General features: G+C 64.2%; 1 protein-coding gene across 3 annotated transcripts; it reads left to right on the forward strand.

The window, feature by feature from the left end:
* Window positions 1-4,158: 4,158 nt before the first annotated feature.
* On the forward strand, window positions 4,159-15,422 carry LOC121341559 (transducin-like enhancer protein 1). Of its 3 annotated transcripts, XM_041415157.1 has the most exons (20): window positions 4,654-4,701; window positions 5,222-5,370; window positions 6,030-6,093; window positions 6,554-6,598; window positions 9,786-9,848; window positions 9,946-10,020; window positions 10,545-10,740; window positions 11,195-11,211; window positions 11,381-11,485; window positions 11,630-11,674; window positions 11,956-12,111; window positions 12,345-12,471; window positions 12,558-12,742; window positions 12,815-12,891; window positions 13,146-13,395; window positions 13,576-13,823; window positions 14,060-14,207; window positions 14,289-14,439; window positions 14,762-14,838; window positions 15,013-15,422. In XM_041415157.1, exons 1-20 carry the CDS (start codon window positions 4,678-4,680, stop codon window positions 15,118-15,120), a joined length of 2,310 nt encoding a protein of 769 aa, XP_041271091.1. In that variant the 5' UTR covers window positions 4,654-4,677; the 3' UTR covers window positions 15,121-15,422. The 3 variants fall into 3 exon arrangements, with proteins under 3 accessions (XP_041271074.1, XP_041271082.1, XP_041271091.1); XM_041415140.1 differs by lacking the exons at window positions 12,345-12,471; window positions 12,558-12,742; window positions 12,815-12,891; ... (4 more) ...; window positions 14,762-14,838; window positions 15,013-15,422 and adding an exon at window positions 4,159-4,246 and having other exon boundaries at window positions 4,587-4,701; window positions 11,189-11,485; window positions 11,956-12,096; XM_041415148.1 differs by lacking the exons at window positions 11,195-11,211; window positions 11,381-11,485; window positions 11,630-11,674; ... (8 more) ...; window positions 14,762-14,838; window positions 15,013-15,422 and adding an exon at window positions 4,182-4,246 and having other exon boundaries at window positions 4,587-4,701; window positions 10,545-10,915.
* The last annotated feature ends 299 nt before the right edge of the window (window positions 15,423-15,721 follow it).

Genomic DNA, 15,721 nt, shown 5'->3' on the forward strand with positions numbered 1-15,721 from the left:
CACCGTGTTCAGTGGGTGACTCAGGAGCTGGGGATGCAGCCCTGCTGGTGCTGGGGCAGATTTTGCTGCGGGCTGAAGCCAAGCAGCGTTGGCCTGCGAGGCATGGCTGGGACCTGATGAGAGCCGTCCTGTTCCCCGGCGTCAGCAGCTCCACGCACCAAGCACTCTGCCAACACGCCTCCCTTCCAAAATAAGCTGCTTCTGGCAGCACACAGCCAGGATCTGGCTTGCAGCCCTGCTCTAGAGGGGGCCTGGAGCTGCCTCCCCCAACCTGTGCCTCCTGGCTGCTTCCAACCGTGCCACGCAGCATCCTCCCTCCCTTCTCCCTGGCACCTGGGACTCGTGCCGACTCCACGGGCTTGGATTGCCCCGGCCCCATCCCCGAGCTCCTCCTCGCTCTTGGCTTCTTTCCGCGGCTGAGCGGGGCAAGAGGCGGGCGAAGGGGCCGAGCTGCTCTCTGTGCCTGCAGCAGCTTCCAGGAGCGGGCAGCGGCCCTGCCAGGAAGGATGTTACTCATCCCCTAAACATCCCCTTCCCTGGACGGCAGCCACGGGAGATGCTGCGGCCAGATGCGCCCGCGGCTCCGGGGCCTGAGGTGGCCCCGGCTCGGGGATGTGCTGGGGGACACCGATGCCATCGCACCCCCGGGTGGGAGGCTGGCAGCCCTGCCCGAGGGCAGCCCACGCCGCGTGGGCCTTTCCCCCTGAGCGTGGCGGGGTCGGGGAGGCGGTGGCGACCGGACCAGGACACGCGGAGGTGGCAGCGCTGGCCCGGGGGGTTTGGGGGGGCTCGGTGCGGTGGGGACACCAGGGACGGGGACCGGGCGGGGGTCTCGGAGCGGCCCCGGGGGCACCGGGCGGGAACGGGCACTGTCCCGTCCCACCGGGGCGGCAGGGGGCAGCAGGAGCCCGGCGGAGCCGCCGAGCCGAGCCCCGGTGCCCCGGCCGGAGGAGGTCCCGGTGTCCCGGCCGGAGGAGCCCCCGGTCCCGATCCCGGTCCCGGTTCCTGTCCCGGCAGCGCCGCCGCCCAAGCTCCGGTGTCCCCCGCGCTGCCCGGCCCGGTCTGTCCTGCCGGGATCCTGCGTGGAGCCAGATGCTCCCTCCAGCCTCTCTCCTCCTTCTCCTGCTCCTCCTCCTCTGATCCCCCCAGCGCTGCCTCCCCCACTCCCTTTAATCGACGTTTCCGCTGAAATGTGCCTTTTCCACGGATTTCTTTGATCTCGCTAAGGGAAGAAGGGAGCTATAGAAGAAATTAAATCTGCGCAGGAGGAGGAAAGGGGAGAGGAAAACACTCTCGGGGGAGGCTGTTAAATGTCGCCTCTTTCTCACCAGAGCACCAGGCAAGAAAGAACCTGTCCTGGCCGGTGCCTGTCCCGGGTCACCTGCGCTTGGCGCTGGCCGGGAATGCCCCTGGGCAGGGCAGGGGTTTGGGTTGGCACCGCTGGACAGGAGCCCCGGCCCCGCTGGAGCCGCGCTGGCATGCGGGGAGCTGGCAGGCGAGCCCGGGGAAGCAGCCAGAGGGTACGAGCAGCAGTTTTGTTTTCTGCCGCTTGCCAGGGTCCGCGCAGAGCTGCGGCGCTGCCAGGGACGCGCTCTCGAGAAGAGCTTGGCTGCCGAGCCCGGGCCCGGCGGGGTGGCTGGCTCTGCCCCACCGGCCCTGGCTCCTGCCCAGGGGCAGCTCTGAGGGGTCAGGGAGCTGTTCTGGGTCTTTTTCTGCCGCGCTCCTACCGAGCCAGGGCTGCACCGCCAGGCTCCCGGCGGCCGCAGGTGTCCCCGGTGACGGCGGGGATCTCCCCGGTGCCGGCCTGTCCCTGCCGCCGGGAGCTGCTGCAGGCTGGGCACTGCCTGCAGGGCACCCACCGTGCTGTGAGCCAGGCCGTGCCTGCCAAAGCTGAGCCTGCCCCCGGGCCCTGTGCCCGTGCCGGGATGCACAGAACTGGTGATGGATGGCACTGGTGCCGGGGATGGCACGGAGGGACTGCTGGTGGGGACAGCAGAGGTGGCAGTGACAGGATTTTCCTCATCAGTGCTGGAATGGCGTTTCCCCACCCCTGCCAACATCCTGTGGGGACAGCCCAGCCAGTCCCCAGTCCCCAGTCCTGAGTGCCTGAGGCCTCCCCAGCACGGCACAGCACGGCACAGCACGGCACAGCTGCAGGGGCTGTCCCTGGAGCAGATCCTGCCAGGGCCCCTGCTGGGGTCCCTGCTCTCTCCTTCTCCCTTGGTCTCTCCACTCAGCCAGCCCCTCACTTGTCTTGGCCCCCTCAGCCCCATGCTGGGAAGCAGAAGGGCAGGGGGGACAGGATTCCCAGGCTGGGGAGGGAGCTTTAGAACAGAGATGGTGCCTCAGTCCAGCTCTAAACTGCTTTTTAAATTTTTTTTCTATTTTAATATTTTGCCTTAACATGACCTTGGCCAAATTATTTCCCCTCTGTTTGAGATTTATGGGCCTCTTCCAGAAATGATCTGTTCTGTCTACGAAAATAGACATCGTGCTGTTATTACATTTTAAAATATAATAAGGCTTGGGAGACTGCTCTTCTGCTGCTCTCCCCAGCAGCTCCCCTCTCTCTCCAGAGCACAAACCCCGCTGGTTGTGGTGCAGTGAGAACAGGAGCATCCCCAGCTCCAGAGTGGGGGAGTCTCTCCCTGTCTGCCCCCAGCAGAGCTGGAGCAATGGGAGCTCTCCCATCTGAGATCACAGCTGCTCTGGGAAAATCCCACGGAGAAAAGCCAGGGAACAGACTGGGCAAAATGGGGCTAAACGAGCTGGGCTTCCTTGAGGGCAGTCCTTGAGTCAGTAAAGGCAGCAGAACCTGGCTGGAAGCTGGAAAATCCTGCACAGCCCATCACCCCAGCACTGCCGAGGCACAGTCCTGCTCTATCTCAGTGGCTTTGCTGAGGTTATGATTGTTATTGTTCTTCTCTTCCAGGGGCTGGAGGCAAGTTCCTGTCACTTGGGCGGGCAAAGGGGGGGCTCTGCTTCTCCCAGCCTGTTCCCTGCCAGCTCTGCGGGCCACGGTGTGTGCCGTGAGCCGAGGCACCCGCAGCACCACGAGGATGGGGCTGTGGGGAGGAGGAAAGGGCTGCTGGCCTGTTCCTGGATTAAGGTTAAAGAGGGGGAGAGGCTCCTCACAGCTGCTGCTCCTCAAATGTTTTATTTCCTGCTCAGTGTAAGCCTGGATTGACCTGCAGCAGCGGAAAATGTCGAGCGCCCACCGATCTCCCTGAAAGGAGTCAAACCACCAGAAAATCCACGAGGATTTTCCACACAACCAAGTGGGTTGTGTGCAGCACGGGGAGCTCTGGGAGGAGGTGACAGCGCTGGTGGCGATGCGGGGCTGTTGTAGGGCTGCTGGGACAGGGACACGGGAGTCCCTTTCCCAGTTCAGTTCCTGCCCATCCCAAGGGACGCGGGGGCTGTCAGACCCCTTTCCTGGGGCTGAGAAACAGGCCTGGCCCAGGAGCCATTCCCAGGAGCTCTGCCTGGCAGAGGGATGCTGCCGCTCCCGCCATCACACGGTGCAGGGAATTCCCGGTGAGGCGGGACCGGGGAGGGCTGTGTGGGTGGCGCCGGGTTCGTTTGTTTCCTTAATTAAAAAAAAAAAAAAAAAAAAAAAAAACCAAAGAGGAGAGGGGGGACGGACACGGAACGAGACACGACGACTTCTTGTGTTTACCACCAGAAAGCTGCCCGGGACGGCGGGGCAGCGGCTCCGGTGCAACCTGCCGGCTCCGTTTTGCGGGCAAAACCGCGGTGCCCGAGGCAGGGATCCTCGCCGCGGGGCTGGGAGGGTCCGTGCAGTGCCCGGGATCCCGCGAGGGGCGGCGGGAGCGGCCCGTCCCCGGTCCCCTCTCGGTCCCCTCCGGTCCCCGGCCCCGCAAGGGTTAAACCGCGGCACCGCCCCCTCGTTCGCCGCTCGGCCTCCCTTGATTGACACCCGCGCGCCGGCTGGGTCCTGGCTGACCAATGGAGAGGCAGCTCCTCGCACCCCACGTGGGAGCGGCCGCCCTGAGCGCGCTCCCATTGGCTGGCGGAGGGGGCGATTGCCCGCACGGGCCAGGCCCCACGTGGAGCTGGCGCTCGCGCTCGTTCATTGATCGCGCTCCGCAGAGCGGCGGCCGCGCGGGCGGGGCGGGGCGGGGCGGGGCGGGGCGGGGGCTCGGCTCTACCGGGCCCGGCCCGGCCCGCCCCGCCGCAGGGGCGCGCGCCTGGGGCCGGGGCCGGGTCTGGGACCCGCAGCGCGGTGAGTCCCGTCCTGTTCCGTCCCGTCCCGTCCCGTCCCGGCGGTCCGGTCCGGTTCGGTTCGCCTCGCTGTCCGCCGGCCGGGGTCCGGCCCCGCTCGGGGCTGGGTCGGCGGCGAGGCCGGTGCCGCCCCGCGGCCGTACCTGCGGCGGGCGGCGGCGGGGCCATTGTCTGCGCGGCGCGGGGGGCCGGGGCTGGGCGGGTCCGCGGAGCCCGGAGGGAGCCCCGGGGCCCTCGGTCCCCGCGGGAACGGGGGCGCGCGGCGCGGGGGGGCTGCGGGCGGGGCCGGGGCTCCGTGCCCCCGGGCAGCGCCGGGCGGTGACCCCCGGGTTCTTCTCCAGGGCCTGATCCGGAGCTGGGAGCAGTTTCCAGTCCCGCGCCTGCGGCGGGGCCCGCGCGGCCGGAGGGTCCCGGGCCTGTCCGGTGCCGAGGATGTTCCCGCAGAACCGGCCCCCGGTGAGCCCCCGTCCCCTCGCAGCAGTGCCACCCCGGCCCTGCGCCCCCAAGCCCGGCTCCCGCTCGGTGCTGACTGGCACCGGTGCTGGTACCGCGTGTGATGCTCGGCGGCGGTGCCGTGGCTCTTCCCAAAGCGGTGCTGAGCCCCGGCGCCGCGGGTCTGGGCTTTGTGAGGTGCCTGCAGCGGGATTCACCGGGCTGTGATGGTGGGACGGTGATGGGCGGGCCGGGAGCTCAGCTGTGGGGCGGCTGGGTGAGGACAGGCCACCAGGTCTGTGCCATGCCCGGTGCCACCCGTGGTCATTAATCCCTTCTGGCTCAGTGGCCAAACCGATGCTACAAGGCCCTTGGTGCCTGGTTGTGACCAGTTTCCTCTCCACTAACTCCTTGTGCAACCTCCTGCATGTGCTGCTCTCCCGGATGTGCCCGTAGCCTCTTCCCCGCGGGCAGGAGAGCCCTGGGGGATGTGCCAGCCTTGTTGGGCAGCAGCAGTGACCCTGGAGGTGCCATCTCTGCCTAGGCCCATCTCCAGGCACCCTCTGCTGCCTCGGGAGCCGCTGTTGCTGCCAGTGCCATCCCCAGCACCCCCCAGTCCCTCAAGCTGACTTACCCAGAGACCTTGGATCGCATCAAGGAGGAATTCCAGTTCCTGCAGAACCAATACCACAGGTGAGAAGCTGCCAGGGTTCACATGCCAGCATGTGAGCTGGGCACTTCATGGTGCTGGCCAGCAGCAGGCTCCTCCTGGCACTGGGCAGCACCATCCAGTGTGGCTGCTGGACTGGTCCCTCCAGAGGATGGCTGTGCCAAGCATCACCTTGGTAGCCTGAAATGTTTCTCTTTGAGGGGAAACTCGGCCTTTGCCTGCCAAAAACCCCAGGAGGAAGTGCTGGCTTCCAGCACCCAGCTCCTGGTCTGAGCCAGAGCCATCACTTAGACCTGGAGTCCCTCTGATCCGTGAGGCTGCTGTCCAGGATCAGCTCCCCTTCCCCACACTGTGCAGGGCAGAGAGAGGTTTGAAATGCAGCTAAGCTTTGCAGCTCACTCCATTTGGGAAGCAGATGCTGGGGAGGGGGTTAAGAGTCCGTGCAAATTGCTCCCTGATGCCCAGATCCCTTTGGTGTCCACCTCCTCTTTATCAGCCCCTTCCTACCCTCTTTCAGGTGGTTTTCTTGCTTGTGCTGGGAGATGGGATTGAAGCTGAGAGGAAGCTGAAGCCTGTGGTACACTGGGAGGGCTCATGCTCTGTCCAGCCAGGGACATCCTGTCACTTGGGAGGACCAAGGGGGGTTGCTCCTTCTCCCTCTCTCTCCTCTTTATTTTCACAGCTTGAAGTTAGAATGTGAAAAGCTGGCAACAGAAAAAACAGAAATCCAGCGTCATTATGTCATGGTTAGTGAGCTCCACCTGAAAGGAGAAGGGTGGTGTGGGATCTCCTCTGAACCATCAAAGGACATGCAGGGATGCTTTGCTTTCCCCTTGCTTTTGGGTTGTGTGGCCAGGCCCTGAGACCTGATTCCTGTGGCGGTTACTGTCTGGTTTTCCCCCAAAAAGAGCCGTGGTGTTGGAGCAGGATTTTCTGCCACAGCTTGTGGTGCCAAATCTGCTCCTGTGTGGGTTGTCCCCGTTCCTGCAGGAGTCCTGGGAGGGCTGTGTCCATCCTGTGGGCTGCAGCTGTGTGCCAGACAGCTCCTGGGAGAGGAGCTGGGGACCGTGTTGTCCCCACGGCCTGGCCACACCACGACTGTTTGTGGCCAGGCTCGCCTGGTGTGCCAGCAGCACAGAGGATTTTCTGCTTGGGAGTTGCCCTGGTCTCCAGAGCCGTGCTGATGCTGCCTTCTCTCCCTCACAGTACTACGAGATGTCCTATGGCCTGAACATCGAGATGCACAAACAGGTGAGTGTGGTGGGCTGGGAGCTCTGTCCACCTCCTTGGTCCCAGCTCCCTGGCCCCACTTTGCCACCTGGGCTCTTCAGGGCTGTCCCCACAGGCAGCATGGGAAGCTGCTCCCTGCTGTAGCCCAGGAAGCTCAGTGTTTCTGGGGGATGTGTCCCCTTCCCTGTGCTTTGTGTGGCTCTGTGCCATGGCCTTGGCCGCCTCCTTAGGTCCCCACACATGTCTGTGCTCTGGTTTTGGGTTCAGGGTGCCCCTGCCTGGGCTGTGATGCTCTTGCTGTGTCAGGCAGAGAGCGATGGTGCAGGACTTGTGCTTGCATGGCCGCTCACGCCGGCTGTGAGTGCTCAGGGGGTGACTCTTGTGCAGGAGACTGGCTTCTTCCTCAGGGCAAGGGGGGCTGCAGGGCCACAGCAGCCTGATGGGCTCTCCTCCACACCTTTACAAGTGTCTGCTGCCCACAGGCCCAGGGGCCAGGGCTGAGGAGCATTCTGAGGAGAAAGAAGGGTTTGGGGGCTGGGTGCAGGGTGGGCTCTCCGGGGGCTCAGGGCTGCGCATTCTCCCTCGCTGCTTCCCCTCCCTCCCTCCCTTCCTCCCTTCCTCCCCTGTGCCGAGCTCCGGGTCACCAGCTGCTCTGAGACAGAAGGTTTCTTCTCATCTATTTTTAAAGAGGCTGCGGAGGAGCCTGGCGAGGCGCTGCCGCCTTCCTGCCCGCCCCGCGCCCGCCGCCGCCAACTGTTGCGCGGGAGCCCGCTCGGGTGGGCAGAGCTGGCCCCTGTCCCCAGCTCAGGACAGCTTGTCAGCCACTCCTGCCAGCTCTGTGCCCGCTGGGAGGGTGTGCTGCCACTCTGGGATGCCCTCCTTGTCCCGGCATCCCTGCCGATGCCAGGTGAGGAGCTGCCCTTGTGAGGGAGATGCCAAAGGCGCGCCCGGCGCGGAGCCTCTCCCCGGAGCGCTGCGAGCTCCTCTCCTCGGGCTGTTGGTTCTCTCCCAGCCCTCTCAGTCAGGCTCGTGTTTTCTGCCAGCCCCAGGTGCCGCTGGCCGCCGGCCAGTGAGCTGTCGGCACTTTTAACAAGGGCCCGTAAGTCTGCTCTGACAGCCAGCGGCCATTGTGTGAGAACGGGAACCGGAGCCGCGGGTTAGCGCTGCCCCCGGGGCACCGGCTCCCGTCCCTCCTCCCCTTCCCCAAATCCTGCTCTGCTCACGGGCACGGGCGGGTCCTGAGCGCTCCTGGCTGCCCCAGATGGCCACGGACCGAGGCTCTGTCCGTGCTGTGCCCCGTGTTCCCAGGCGCTCATCACCAAGGGCCAAGGCGTGGGGTTCTGCTCTGGGTTTGTCTGGGGGGAAATGAGGCTGGGGGCTGGCTGTGCTGGTGCAGCTCTCCAGGCTTGGCAGGAGAAGATCAAAACAGGAACGAGCAGGAGACGTTAATTTTTTTTATTGTTGCTTTGTTTTTGGCATGGAAAGGGGCCTGCAGCTTTCTATAAAAGCACCTCCCCGAATCTGCCTGGCCTTGGACTTGCTCACCGCGAGCCAGAGGGGAGGCGACGGTGCTGGTGGCTGGGGGGGCTGCAAACAGCGTGATCATTTTTCATGCTGAGAGCGTTAAAGTGCCAGTAAATTGCACATTAACGAGTGCGAGTGAATTGGAGGCAGCTCTCCCCAAGGAGCTGCTGCCCATCAGTGCATTAGGGAAGAGAATCCATCACTGCCGGCCCCGGGAGACAGCTAAATCCTTCCCAGAACTGCCGGCTGCCAAATCTCCTTGCTCCCCCCCTCTTCCTTTCTTTTCTTTCTCTTTTTTCCTCCCTCAGAAGGGGAAGTGAGGGCAGGTGCCAGATTGTTTCTATGCTTTGGGGCTGGCAAGAGCAGGTCGGCAGCTGCTCTGGAGGGCAGCATGGAGGGTCCCTGGGTCTGTGTCCCCACACCAGCCGTGCCACCTCACCCTGGCACTTCAGCACCTGCACCAGCTGGGCGTGGGAGATGTGCCCAAGGTCCTGGCAGGGAAATCCAGGGGTCAGTTCTGTCCCTGGGGCGTGGGAGATGTGCCCAAGGTCCTAGCAGGGAAATCCAGAGGTCAGTTCTGTCCCTGGGGCGTGGGAGATGTGCCCAAGGTCCTGGCAGGGAAATCCAGGGGTCAGTTGTGTCCCTGGGGCCCTTCAGCCTTTGGTCTCCTCTGGGGGCTGATAAGGGGGTCTGGGTTCAACCCCCTCCTCTCAGCTCCACGGTGTTTTCATCCTCCCCACCAGGGTGTACAGGGAGCTCCTCGGGGCTTGGGACAGCATCTTATCCACACTTATCCACCTGGGCACAGGCCCAGGACATGCCCTGCCCACCCAAGAGCAGAGGGATCCCTCCCTCAGCTGGGTTTAGGGACAGCTGTTGATCTCTGTTCCCTCTCTGGTGCCAGCTCCTCTTGGGCAGTGTCTGCTCTGTTGGCAATCAGCAGGGACAGGAGCCTGTCCCCACAGCCTTTGGGGCATCTTTGGGTTCTGTCTGTGAGGCCAGGGATGGCTGAATGTCCGTGCTGGGTGGGGCTGGTGGGGGCTCTGGAAGCTGGCAGGGGGTGCCATGGGGCTCTGGAAGATGGCAGGGGGATGCCATAGGAACAGGGGGCCCTGGAAGCTGGCATGGGGGTGCCACGGGAACACGGCACAGCACGACGCTGCTCTCCCTCCCTGCACTCCTCGCTCTTGATTGCCAGTGGCACTCGAGTGTTGCAGAAAAACAGCAGCTGGAAGCAGAGCACCTCTCCAGGGCTTCCTCTGGGCTGGGAGGGCAGCAGGGGGTGGGCATGGTGCCCGCAGGGGGCTGCCTGGAGGGCAGGGGGGAGCCTGCAGGGGCCTTGGCTGCTGGGCTGGGGGCTTGCTTGAGGGTGGCCTCGGTGACATGGGCCGGGGGGCTTCATGTCCCGGGCAGGGAGGAGCTGGAAGCCGTCCCAGGGCTCTCAGGGTGGGGATTGAGTATGCTGGGTTTTGAAAGAGGTGTTGTTGTGAACAGGAATTGTTGCCCCGGGGTGTTTTTGCTCAGTGGTGCTAAGCAGCAGCCCTTGGGCTGGGTGTCAGTACGCAGAGACTGCCCGGGCCAAGCACCCATGGTGAGGGGGCTCTCCTGGCAGCCTCGGGGTCGCTCAGTGTGGGGTCTGCTCTGCCCCTTGCCCTGACCAGCTCTGTCTCTCCTCCTCTGCCAGACGGAGATCGCCAAGCGGCTCAACGTGATCTGCGCCCAGCTCATCCCGTTCCTGTCTCAGGAGGTGGGTGAGCCCTCGGGCCCAGCCAGCTGTGCAGAGCTCCTCTGGGGCCCAGGGAAAGAAACCAGCCTGCCCCAGCCCCTGTCTTCTCTCCCCACAGCACCAGCAGCAGGTGGTCCAGGCTGTGGAGCGAGCGAAGCAGGTGACTATGACCGACCTGAACGCGGCCATCGGGGTACGTCAACCCTCTGCCCGCCACTTCCCGCCTCTCCAGGGCCAGGGCTGAGGGACTCTGCCATGCTGGCACCTCCAGGCTCCTGCCATGCCTGGGCTGAGCCCCATCCTGCCCCTGGCTGCAGCCCTGCTCCTCGTGCAGCTGAATCGAGGGGAGGGAGAGGAGCAAACCAGGCTGGTTTGGGGGCTGCCAGCAGGACTCGGGGTGCAGGAGATGCAGCTGGGGCTGGGGGTGGTGGCCGGTGTGTGTCACTGTGTCCTGACACCCTGTGCCCTGGGTGGAGGGGGGTCACCACCATTCCCACTCAACTCTTCTCTCGAGACTGTAGCAGGTCCCCCATCCAGCCCAGGGTGGGAGGGATGGGGAGGCCCCCAGAACATTACTGGGGACACCCTGGGTGCATGCCCTGCCCCTCCACACCCAGGCCCCGTTGCTGAGTGACCCAGGGCTGCCTCTTGCCCCTCACTTGCCCAGCAGCTGTCCTGGCACAGCCCTTTGACTCTGCTCTCCCCTCTCCTCTCCAGCACCAGCTGCAGACCCAGCACCTCTCGCACCACGCTCCCCCCATCCCGCTGACCCCCCACCCCTCGGGAATGCAGCCCACTGGCCTCGCTGGCATCAGCAGTGCCTCGGGGCTGCTGGCACTCTCGGGGGCACTGGGGGCCCAGGCCCAGCTCCTCGCCAAGGATGACCGAGGAGTCCATGACTCAGAGCCCAGGGGTGAGTGTGGGGGAGCCAGAGCCTGGGGTGGCTGAGGGGATCTGAGGGAACCTGGGAACAGGAGGTGCTGGGCCTGGGGCTCCCTCTGCTCCCCATGCCCTTCTTACCTGGGCACTTCCCTGGGGTGGGGACCAGAGCTTGGTTGAGGGCTACTTGTCCATGCCTCAGGGCTGCCAGCTGGGCTGGAGGAGCAGGGGGCTTGCAGCTGCAGGGGGTTTGGGTGAGAACATCCTCCAGTGACCAGCACCCTCGTGGGAGGGGGGTGAGTGGGCTGGTGGGGGAGGGTCTGGGACCACCCTGCTGCTGTCGTGCTGGTCTGGCCCTGCTGTGAACGCCCCCGCAGCCATGGGTCAAGTGGGTGGCATTTCTGGGGGGCTCTTGGTGGTGACACAGCGTGTCCCCCTTTCCCTCCTCCTCCTGCTGCTGCTCCTCCTCCATGCTGCCACAGCCACAGACCGAGACCCTGGCCCCGTAAGTGCCTTTTCTTCTCTCACACCATTCTGTGGTGGCACCGGCTGTGCTCAGGACACAGGGCTGGGCTGGGGCACTCCATGCTCCTGGAGACAGCCCTGCCCTGGTGCTGCCTGTCCCAGGAGCTGGGCAGAGCGTGCCCAGGCACTGACACTGTCCCTCACCCCAGAGCTCCCTGGCGCTGTCGAACGGGGAGCGCGCGCGAGCCATCGCCGAGTACCTGAGCGGCAGCAAGAAGAGGAAGGTGGAGGAGAAGGAATTTGTTACAGACTATGTGAGCCCAGGGCTGGGGGGCTTGGGATGACCCCATCCTCTCCTGTGGGGCGAGGAATGGAGCTGCCTGTGCCTCTGGCACAGCTGCAGGCAGGAGTGAGGGGGGCTGCAGCCCCTGTGGCTCCAACCGTGCTCCACATTTCAGGGCAGCGATGCAGACAAAAGTGAGGACAACTTGGTGGTGGATGAGGTCAGTGTGCTGGGACACTGGGAGGGGTCTGGGATCAGTGTGTCCTGGAACACTGGGAGGGCTGTGGGGTCAGAGTGTGCTGTCCATCCCCGAGGGTGGGACTAAAAGGCAGAGGTGGGCATCACGGGGAGGTGCCAGTGGCAGCTGTGCTCCGTGACCCTCGCCAGCAGCAGCAGTGAGCCCTAGGATCCAGGCTGGCATCCTGGCCCGTCTTGAGCCACCAGCTCCCCATAACCTGGGACATCCCTGCTCTGCTCCTGCTGATTTCCCTCCCTCCCCAGGACCCCTCTTCCCCGCACAGCGTCCACTCCTACTCGTCCCGGGAGAACGGCGTGGAGAAGGTCCCACTGGGCAGGAAGGAGGCCATGCCCCTCAGTCCCACCTCCATGGCCTCCTCCAGCAGCACGTCCCCGTCTCGGAGCAAGGATGCGCCCACGGTATGTGTGACTCACTTGGGGCCTGTGCTTGTGTCCTTGCTGCCTGGGTTCGGCTGGCAGAGTGGCCGTGGGTCCCCCCACCTCCAAACCCATGGGCAAAGTGCTGGAGGGGCAGGGAGGTCCCACAGACCCTTCAGCACTGGCTGGGCTGGGCTGTCATTGAGGGGGAGCCAGCAGGGACCACCTGGCAGGGGCGTGCTGCAGTTGCCACCTCCCCATTCTGTTCCTGGCAGGTGGAGAAGGCAGGAACACCCAGCCTGAAGTCCAGCACCCCAACTTCCCAGGGTGACACCCTGCCAGGCTCCAGCAGTGCCCAGCAGTTTCGCCCCGCCGCTGCCAAGGTTCCTGTGGACCCCCTGGGTGAGCTTGGCCCCGCTGGGGCCTGGGTGGGTCTCCAAGCTCTGTCTCCAGGGCCCCATCCCTTCACTCTGCCTCTCCCCCACCAGCCCTGGGCCTGAGGAATCCGCTGGGAGTGCAGAGCCCCTACTCGGCCGCCTTTGGCTTGGCCCACCCTGCAGTCAACGGGGACGTGGCCGGCAGCGGCGCCTACGCCAGCCTCCACCTCATGTCCCCGCAGCTCAACGGGGCTGCGGCCGCCGTGGGAGCCGCCGGCTACGGGCGCTCGCCCCTGGTGCGTGACCTTGTCCCCGTGGGGCTGAGGGGTCACACAGTGTGAGCTGCTCTCACCCGCTGTCCCCTGCAGGTGGGCTACGACCCGCACCCCCACATGCGCGTCCCAGGGCTGGTGACCGGCATGCAAGTGGGGACCTCGGGCAAGCCGTAAGTGGGGCTGGGCTGGATGAGGAGGGGATGTGGTGGCTTGTGGGGGTGAATTTGGGCTGTGTGGAAAAGCTGGGAGCAGCAGGGATGGGGAGCACAGCCTGCGGGAAAGCTGGGCTGTGGTGTGCCCAGCTGGCATCGCTGGGTGTGTTCTGCACATGGCTCTGACTCCAGACTGTGCTGCCTCTGTTGGACCTGCGTGGCATCAGCCCCTGTCCATGCAGGATTTTGCTCACTGCTCTGCTCCCTTGCAGTGCCTACTCCTTCCACGTCAGCGCCGACGGGCAGATGCAGCCGGTGCCGTTCCCCCCCGACGCCCTCATGGGCTCCGGCATCCCCCGGCACGCGCGGCAGCTGCACACCCTGAGCCACGGCGAGGTGGTCTGTGCTGTCACCATCAGCAACTCCACCAGACACGTCTACACCGGGGGCAAGGGCTGTGTCAAGGTCTGGGACGTGGGGCAGCCGGGCACCAAGACGGCCGTGGCTCAGCTGGACTGCCTGGTGAGGAGGAGGAGGAGCAGAAATGCCTTTGGGCTGGGGCTGGGAAGGGGAATGTGCCCTGCTCCAGTGGAGGGGACAGAGGGGCCTTTCCCATCGGCAGTGGGAGAAGAAGTGTCTCCTGCAAGGCCCTGTGTGCTCATCCTGTCCTTGCCTTGCCCTGTTGCCTGTCACCCCGTTCAGAACCGTGACAACTACATCCGCTCCTGCAAGCTGCTCCCCGACGGCCGCAGCCTGATCGTGGGGGGGGAGGCCAGCACCCTGTCCATCTGGGACCTGGCAGCCCCCACGCCCCGCATCAAGGCTGAGCTCACCTCCTCTGCCCCCGCCTGCTACGCCCTGGCCATCAGCCCTGACGCCAAAGTCTGCTTCTCCTGCTGCAGCGACGGCAACATCGTGGTGTGGGACCTGCAGAACCAGACACTGGTCAGGTGAGTTTGGGGCAGGAGGGAGCATGGGCAGGACTGCTGGGGACTCCTCGGGACAGAGATCCCTCATTCCCCTGCACCATGTCCCTGCCCCCTCCTTGTGTCTAACCCTGGCAATGGGACAGTGCCTTTCCTTACAGCTCCTCACTGCTGGGTGTTGCCCTGCCCACACTCCATGCTGCAGGTGCTGGCTGCCCTTACAGCTGTGCCCTCTTCCTCTCCATCCCCCTCTTTCCCAGGCAGTTTCAAGGCCACACGGATGGTGCCAGCTGCATTGACATCTCCAACGATGGCACCAAGCTGTGGACAGGGGGGCTGGACAACACCGTGCGCTGCTGGGACCTGCGGGAGGGCCGGCAGCTGCAGCAGCACGACTTCAGCTCCCAGGTAGGGCTGGAGCTCTCTGGCAGCAGCCTGGGGCCAGCTGGGACCTGCTGGGCCACTGTGTGAGCCTGTGTGTCCCCTCAGATCTTCTCCCTGGGCTACTGCCCCATGGGAGAGTGGCTGGCCGTGGGCATGGAGAGCAGCAACGTGGAGATCCTGCACGTCACCAAACCCGACAAGTACCAGCTGCACCTCCACGAGAGCTGTGTCCTCTCTCTCAAATTCGCCTCCTGCGGTAGGCACACCTCTCCTGGCCCCCCCTTGCTCTGGAGCCTCAAGGATGCCACCTCTACTTCTGTCCGTGTGTCACAGGGCTCACGGCACTGGGGGCAAGCATTTGTTCTGGTAGCCAGCCCTGTCCTGGTGGATGATGGTCAGAGAAGGGGTGTCCATCCCTCTTGGAGCAGTGCTGGCTGCTGGAGCCAAACTCCTCTTTGTGTTCTCTTGGCTCATGGCTGGCAGAGCTGTGGCTGCCTCTCTCTGTGTGTTTCACAGCCTGGGCAGGATCTGCTGCTGGCTCTGGTGTGGTGACATGAGGCTGCTTTGTCCCTCCACAGGGAAGTGGTTTGTGAGCACGGGCAAGGACAACCTGCTCAACGCCTGGCGGACGCCCTACGGAGCCAGCATCTTCCAGGTGAGCAGCCAGCAGGCCTGGGGGTTCCTGTGCTTAGGCTGCCAGGAGCTGCCCAGCACAACCCAGCTCTAATTACGTGCCAACCCCGTAAACTCATCCCTGCAGCCTCCCCAAGGAGCGGGGGTTGGGACCTTGCTCTGAGGCTGATTTTGTTCTTACCCCTGTTCTCTGCAGTCGAAGGAAACCTCCTCAGTCCTCAGCTGTGACATCTCCACGGACGACCAGTTCATCGTGACGGGCTCAGGGGACAAGAAAGCGACAGTCTACGAGATCATTTACTGAGCCCCAGAGGTGCCAACTGCAGGACAGGCAGCTGTCCACGGGGATGGACAGGTGGACTCTACCTGCCCTGCTGCTGACTTCCCAAAGAACGTGCAGCCAGTGGCTGTGGCATCCCAGCTGGAGGAGAGCAGAGAGGGGTGGAGGTGGCCCTGGGACCGTGGCCAGGCATGGTGCAGGCTGCTGCTCGGGGTGGATTTCCTGGGGACTTTCTCCTTGTTTTGTTCTTTGTGGGTTTCTTTCTAAATCTAGACTGTGGGAGTTGGAGATGGGGGGAGGTCAGGCATTGTTAGGGGTTTTGTTTGGATGCTTTTTTTTTAACTTTTTGTTGTGGGGTTTTTATTTGTTTAAGGCTCTGGGCCTGCCAGGGTGGATGGGCTCTGGCCTTCCTTCTCTCTGTGCCTGCCAGGGTGTATTTAATAATAAAAACAAACAAAAAAAAAGGCAGCTGTGCCTCGTCCTGGGCAGTAGCCTCGATGCTCTGTGGGGATAGGATGGAGCCAGGTGGGAAGGGTGACACCATGGCAGCAGCCTTGTCCCTTTTGGTCACAACTTGCTGCTCCTTTCCTGTGCTGAGGAGGGTCTGAGGGGGCTCCTCGGTGGG

This window comes from Onychostruthus taczanowskii, unplaced genomic scaffold (genome assembly GCF_017590055.1).
Source record: "Onychostruthus taczanowskii isolate IOZ18803 unplaced genomic scaffold, ASM1759005v1 scaffold106, whole genome shotgun sequence".
Classification (NCBI taxonomy): domain Eukaryota; kingdom Metazoa; phylum Chordata; class Aves; order Passeriformes; family Passeridae; genus Onychostruthus; species Onychostruthus taczanowskii.